The sequence below is a fragment of the Myotis lucifugus genome, unplaced genomic scaffold (genome assembly GCF_000147115.1).
Source record: "Myotis lucifugus unplaced genomic scaffold, Myoluc2.0 scaffold_54, whole genome shotgun sequence".
NCBI classification, from domain to species: Eukaryota; Metazoa; Chordata; class Mammalia; order Chiroptera; family Vespertilionidae; genus Myotis; species Myotis lucifugus.
The window spans coordinates 13,076-20,730 of record NW_005871102.1 but is presented as its reverse complement, the minus strand read 5'-3'; the positions used below and the strand labels follow the sequence as shown (position 1 = coordinate 20,730).

The 7,655-nt window shown below is 40.6% G+C and overlaps 1 protein-coding gene across 1 annotated transcript in view; it reads left to right on the top strand.

The window, feature by feature from the left end:
* Positions 1 to 5,291, top strand: part of VAMP4 (vesicle associated membrane protein 4) — an 18,918-nt gene extending 13,627 nt beyond the window's left edge. The window contains 2 exon segments of the mRNA XM_014456005.2: positions 1,103 to 1,210; positions 4,595 to 5,291. Of these exon segments, the coding sequence (XP_014311491.2) occupies positions 1,103 to 1,210; positions 4,595 to 4,623 (137 nt within the window). The 3' untranslated portion in view covers positions 4,624 to 5,291.
* Positions 5,292 to 7,655: the final 2,364 nt, after the last annotated feature.

Genomic DNA, 7,655 nt, shown 5'->3' with positions numbered 1-7,655 from the left:
GTGGCGTGGAATGCCAAGTGAGTAAATCAGAAGCTCATGAAAGATTGGTCAGCACCTGCGTGCTGTTCAGAGTCCAGAAGAAAGCCCCGGAATATAAGCTCAGTGAGGACAGACACTATGGCTGCCTCACTTTCCATTATGTCTTCTGAGCCTGGGCCAAACTCCGTTAATACTTGCTGAGTGATTAATAGTTTGGGAACAGAAATAACTAAAGGAATCAAACAGTGCTTAAAAAGTTGTTTCCATGGAATTCTTCATAGTTACATTTTATTAATAATGTGCTACCTGAACTTATAAGAAATACTAGTTTCTCTTAGAATTTATTATTAGCATGTTGTGGAGCAGCCTATAGCAGTGGTCGACAAACTGCGGCTCTCGAGCAACATGCGGCTCTTTGGCCCCTTGAGTGTGGCTCTTCCACAAAATACCGACTTCTGCGCATGGGCCAAGAAGTTTCAAGAAGTTTCAATCGCACTGTACATGCGCGCCACGCGTGGTGTTTTGTGAGAGAAATGATGTGAGCTTAAAATTTTAGTAAGTTCACTAAGGACTAACCTTAAGATTTCTCCACAACTGTCAAACTGACACAGAGAATGCTCTCAGCCACACTATTTATCACATAAGGTTATTCATGGAGAATCTAAATTCCCTTCCTCAAACAGAGATAAAAGTGCCAAGAAGAAAGTAAGGGGAGCCAAAACAGAATTCTCATATCCTTTGAGCAAGGCTACAAACATGCTGCCTTGTACTGTGTGTATGAAATCATTTGTGTTGGATGCCGGTGCTGTTTGTCCTATCCTGATTCAGCTTTTTAACAGAGTTGGTAAAATGCCGTACTTTTCCTGGTCTCATATTAGAAGTGAGAGCAAGAAATCATAGACAAGAAGTCCAGGTCCATGGAGACTTTGATTACTGTCCACTGGGCAGTGAGTCTTGAACAGAAAATTCTGGGCAAGCAAAACCCTTAAATTGGGGGAACCCTGATTAGTCACAAAAACATGCAAATAGCAAGTTCATATGAAAAATTCTATTTTGAAAGCCTTTTAAGGGATTAGCCTGTTCACTGATGAGTTAGTATAATATGGTAAATAACAACAGATAGTCGAAAAAAGTCAGGATTAATATTAATATCTTTCTTATGCTTTTTGTGTGTTGTAGATAAAAGCCATCATGGCGTTGGTTGTTGTCATCCTTTTGTTGGTGATCATCAGTAAGTATTTCCTGGATTGTTAATTTTGGGGAGTATCATTTGTTCTGGGGTTCATTTTAATTCCCTTTTTAATTTGTTTTCAGTTGATGTGGTCTGACTGTCAGGGGTGAGTAATGATTTCTGACCCCAGTCGAGAGCTCTTAGCCTGTGATCTCTGAAAATGCTCCTAAATGGTATGCAAACACAGGGCTCAGTGCTTTGTTTGGGGCCAGATATGGCTACTGTTACACCAGGGCCACAGCTCTCATCTTCTGCTTATTATCAACCAGAAGGAATGGCAGCTTGCATTTCTTAGTATTGTTTGAAGGACAGATCTAGATAAGCTCTTCAGATGAATGTTTTTTTTTTGTTTCTGTTTTGGATTTGAGCTTGATTTCAGTCATTAATATCCTTAATATTCTTTTAAAGTAAGATCATTTTTGATATCTCATTTTCTCCAAGGCCTCTTTCCCTGTGTTTGCAGGGACTTTATGAAGATTTGGAAAGTGTCTCAAAAAAATCATTTGAAAAATTCCATGGTAATATTCTCTTTTTAAAGAGAAAAGAGTTTTGTTGCAAAGAAATTGAGTCGATCCTCACTCATATGGGTGGATTCTGGGTTTGTGAATTCACCTGCTACCCACCTCAGTACTTGAGCTGCGTTTACAGTCATTGCATTCAGAGCAGTGAAAACTTTGAGTCCCTGAGGCGCACGTTCCCAGCTGATGTCTGACGTGTGTGTGCATGTGCGTCTTCTAGTATTGCTCTCACAGTGTAAACAAGGTCCTCTGGTGAGCGCCATGTTTCTCGCAGTTGTGCACTTCGTTGGTGGTCTCACTGTTTAGCATGTCCCCGAGTGCACTGTCCGTATTGCTGAGTGCAGGCAGGCTGGGATGTGCTGGAAGGAGAAAATGGACCGTTTGATAGGCTTCAGTTAGGTCTCGGTCACCATGCTATCAGCCATGAATTCAATAGCATATATTACATAGGGTGTCTATGTATTGATCAGTTGAGATCAGTTGACAAAATGTTGTGCCCAGGGGCTTGCAGGAATTTAACCCTGTATTTCCTGTAGGAGCGATGGGTTAGTGTTCACTAATTCAGTGTTGGTGGAGACTTTATAGAACGTAACTACTGCAGATACCAAGATGCAACCATACACTATGGTGGTGATAAACAGGAAACTGCCACAGCCAAACAAAGAAAGGGTTTGTTGAGCCACGTGCTAGCCAGGAAAGGACTGGGCCCTGGGCGTGAAGTCTGAACCGGCAGCAGGGCTGGAGCAGAAGTCAGGTCCCCTGTCCTGGAGGGACAGGCTCTTTGTTGTGCTTCACGGAGGCAGCAGCATCACTAGCAGTGTTACCAGTGTGAATAACAAAGACTCGCCGAAACCGGTTTGGCTCAGTGGATAGAGCGTCGGCCTGCGGACTGAAAGGTCCCAGGTTCGATTCCGGTCAAGGGCATGTACCTTGGTTGTGGGCACATCCCCAGTAGGAGGTGTGCAGGAGGCGGCTGATCGATGTTTCTCTCTCATCGATGTTTCTAACTCTCTATCTCTCTCCCTTCCTCTCTGTAAAAAATCAATAAAATATATTAAAAAAAAAAAAAAAAAAAAAAAAAAAAAAAACAAAGACTGAAATGACATGGTCAGAGATCCGATTACAGCACAACTGACAAAGAAATGTGCTTTTCTCTGCAACTCACATTTAAGATAACTAGAATTGCAAATGATAATATCAGGACGTTGTAGATTCTTGGAAATTTTATATATAATTTCAAAAAACATTCATTTTAATAATATATGCATACAAATACCACAGGTATTTTTTTGACAGTGCTTTCTGCTTCCCGTGTAATTTTAATATAGCAAATAGTCCTGATTAGTTTAATTTCCCCTTTTGTAAAGAGAAATTTCCTTTGAAATGTTTCAGAGTCCCTTTTAGATAAAAACATGCACGATTCAGCCCCATATTTGTTATACTCATAGCACTGGTCCAGGTTTCTACAGAGGGTTTGGGGGAGGTTCTGGGGTTTTGACTTCCCATAATTTAAAAATTTTGTTCTTGATCAACCAAGGCCAAGGAATTGTTTTGGGTCTGAAATGTGAGTGCCGCTCCTAGGTTCATGGCTCCTCTCTTATATGACTCAGAGGAGCCTGGGCACTACACAGTATTCAGGGGGGCTGGAGTACTTGGGTGACCAAGCCCTTGTGTGTACCAGATAAGTCAGAAATGTTCCTTCTAACCCTAAAACAGGGAGTATGTTTTTCTGTTGGGGACCCTGTGAGACAGCTACATATCTCAGACAATTTCTGCAAAGGTTTCTCATCACCTGGAAACACCCCTGAGGGACCAGAAGTAGCGATGGTCTCTCTTCTTTGGAGTGGAAATCACCATTTTATAATTTCAGAGAAATAATCTAATGGTGTTGGTCCGCCATGAGAACCCAAGCTGTAATTGCATCAAATGGCCACAAGATGTCACTATAAGCTCAGTTCCCCTCCCACCCCCAAATGAAAGTAAAAAACAAAGACATATTGGTAAATAACATCATAATAAAAAAACTGACTTGAGGGTGTCCCTTATAACTCACCAGTCAGATGAGGGAACCCCTTCCACGAGGTACATCTGTAAGACGGCCTCTTAGGGATTTTTGTTGAGGCCCAGTAAAGCTATGCACATCAGCCTCAAGGTGTGAGCACCACACTCGTCTCGGGGGAGTCACATCCTTTTCTGCTCCTTGGACAGATCGAATTCCACTCTTGACAAGATATGTTAAAAAAAAAACTTCCATGGCTGAAAGGGTTTGTTATAGCAAGTGCTAGCCAGGAAAAGACCAGGTCCTGGGTATGAAGTCTGAACCACCCACAGCTACCCACCAACTAACCATCTCCTCTGTCCCTGCTGTCCTGCTGGGACATAATTTAGGGCGTCTCGGAACTTCCTGCTTGTCCTCGGAAAACTAGGAAATGTGGAATAGCATGAAAAAGATACAATTCAACTGTGATCTTTCCACACAGTGATAGCTACTGTTAACATAACTATCATATATATTTCAAGCCTTTTCATACTAACATACAAACATGTTTTTAAAAAACTAAGATTACATACAGACTTTCTTATTAATATGTTATATTTTCTCATGTTACTTATTTTTAAAATATTTTAGCAGCTGTATGCTAAGGTTCAGCCATAATCTGTTTAGTCAAAATGCCAATGTTAGACATTCAGGTGATTTTATGATTATTTTAGCTTCTCCGTTCTCATTTGTTATCTGTCCTTTCAGCCCAAAATTCAGTCCTCATTACCTGTTCCCAAGTGGACACAGCTGCATTTAAGTATTATGTCTAACATGGCATGTGGATATGATTTTGATGTGTTCCTTTTTCGTGTTTTTCTCTTGCAGTACTTACAGTTGTGAAATACCGCACTTGATTTGATGAGAGAGATCTTCATTAAACAAAATCTGGGACAATAATAATAATAATAATAAAAGATTGCTGCATAATTTAAATGAAACCCATGTATATAACTTTCAAAACTTCTTTTCCAAGAAACTGAGAGGCAAGTATCACTTCAAACTGGAGCATTGAGAATGTCCATTATCTTTTTCCCCTTCTAGCAAAATGAAAATGTGCTTTTAATAATTATGTTCAAGGCCAAGACAGCCAGCCTGTTTTGCCACATTCCAAGGATCTGATTTGAAACTAGATATTTGCTCATTCACTATGTGTGTCTGTAGTTCAACACTGATACGAGACTTCCGACTGCTTCTTCAGTGGCTTAAGGACTTGGACTCTGGCATTAAGGTGGGGGGTCAGGAAGCCTATGTAGCTGTTCCATCAACATTCGGAAGATTCTTCTCACATTACAGTTGCTTTGCAAGCAATTTCCACGTTTATGGGTGTAACAAAAGCTAAGTGTTGTAAATGCTGCTGCCTTCAGCTGTAACTAAAAACATTCCAGTAAATCTATTTTTGACTGTATACGAGAATGTGTAGTAATTTCTTGGTATTTGAATTATGGAAATGGGAATTTTAAATGGTGTGAAAATAATAGTAATATGGTGCCATAAAACTGGAGATAATAAAAGTATTGGAGAACATCACTGTAGTTTTTGAAAGTGTCCACCAGCTACCACAAGTCATGGTCTAGTCTCCCTCGTTAGCCTCTAGTAAGGAGGGACCAGTCCTAACAAAGTAGGTGAAATCCACAGGGAACGCACTCCCTCATTTTATTATCACTACTAACTCTCCTCTTTAAGCCCCTCTAACCCTTGTACCAAAAGTGCTAATGGAAGCAAAGTCTTCTGCCTAGAATTTGCCATTTTTGCAGCACCTGATCATCCCCTGGGAGGTGCATGTTGAACAAGCAACTATCAAATTAGCCAACAGTAATGAGCATAAAGTCAGGAGCCTGGGTGATCAAATGCTAGGGTCACCATCACTCTCACTGTTTTCAGAACAATGAAACACGTTAGGTTTATTAAAACGTGCCAACCTCCTTGTGTTGTTTAAACTGGTCAGAGTAAAAATACTAAATCCTCTATTGTGTGGAGGAAGCTTCATAATGAAGTTGCAGGTTCTACACAAACTTGTGCCTGCACATCTTGACATGTAAATGCCACTCTCAATTTGAATTAGGGTTCATAGAAAAGGCCAATATTTATAGGGGAGAGTGATCCTGTGTAGGTTTTATTTTGGGGCGGGGGGGACATTTTAATTCAAAATGTATGAAACATACAACCCTTTTAAAAATTCTACAGCCCTAGGTGGTTTTGCTCAGTGGATAGAGCGTCTGCCTGCCAACTGAAGGGTCCCGGGTTCGCTTTCGGTCAAGAGCACATGCCAGGAGTTGCAGACGCGATCCCCAGTAGGGGGCGTGCAGGAGGCAGCCGATCGATGATTCTCTCTCATCACTGATGTTTCTATCTCTCCCTCTCGCTTCCTCTCTGAAATCAATAAAAAATATATTTTAAAAAATTTGCTCATAAAAAAAATTCTACAGGATTAGCACTAAGAAGCAAAACTGTTCTGTTTAAAAATTGAAAGAATTTTGAAGGGACGAAGCAGATAAAGAAATACTCAGACACCTGCAAGTTATGAAAACCTAAATGTAATTGCTAAATTTTACAGTTTATTGAGAACATTTAAAAAGAGAGAAAGATCATACATACTATGGAGTGTTGTCGCTGGTCTCTCCACTCTTTGTAAATGCCACTAATGTAATAAATACGAAATCTTTTGACAAAATAGGACACCCAGGAAAATGAACATTCTTACAGTTTCAGTAGCAGATATAGTTCAGCAGTGGAAATGTTTTGACTGAATGGACAATCAGTTCTAGCATATGTGTATGTCCTTTTTTAGGGGTTGGAACTAGACTTATCAATGGTTAATTTTCCATTAATTGGTATAGAACTCTGGTTCCTCCATACCTATTAGTGAAGATGAAGGTTATTTCTCAAAAAGAATCCATATTTCCAGTGTTTCTTTTCATAAAGTATGCTTTTAAAGAAATATAAAAAATAAAATTATTTTTATTTTAAACATAAAAAAAATAAAGGAACTGTTTATATGATGATATTGTACTGTTAATATATGGAGTTCTCTTTGCATTTAAATATATTCCTGCCAGAAACCCTGGTGGCAGACGTGTCCCTGTGGGAGTTTGCACTAGTGCTGGCCTGGCTTAGTTTATCATTTCATCTTTCTGGATCTTGATTAATCCTCGGGCCCTTAAAATGGCTGGCATTTTAAGACTTGATTGTGGCAGCCTTGGAGATATGAACCTCCTTAAATATGTTTGTTACTGGTTTCAGAGAGGAAGGGAGAGGGAGAGAGATGGATACATCATTGATTGGCTGCCTCCTGCACACCACCTACTGGGGGTCAAGCCCACAATTGGGGTATGTGCCCTGACCAAGAATTGAGCTGTGACTTCCTGGTTGGGCAGAGCTCAACCATTGAGCCACGCCTTCTCAATGAAGTCTCCCCTGAGTACACCATCCAATTACCTTACCACTGGGTCTCATCCAAGGATGTCTAAAAAGATGCACATGGGGCCCAGTAGCACACTCACAAGGGAATGAATGTCCTTATGAGCTCTCTGTCCACTCTCCACACACTTCTCTCGGTAATCTGACCTCCTCTTCCCATTTGAAATGGCATTTAGGTGCTGACAAATCCAGGTTTGACTCCCACTTGACTTGTGACCTTGGACTTACATCCAATATTCTCTTTGACATGTTCGTTTCAAATCTAGCACGTCCAGCCCTGATCGGTTTGGCTCAGTGGATAGGGCACCAGCCTGCGGACTGAAGGGTCCCAGGTTCGATTTCGGTCAAGGGCGTTGATGGAAACTGAATCCTTCCACTGATTATATATAATGTAATAACACCTATACTTATCCAACAATCTAAAATACAGATGACAAGGTAGTCGTATCTCTATGAGCTGCAGGGATGC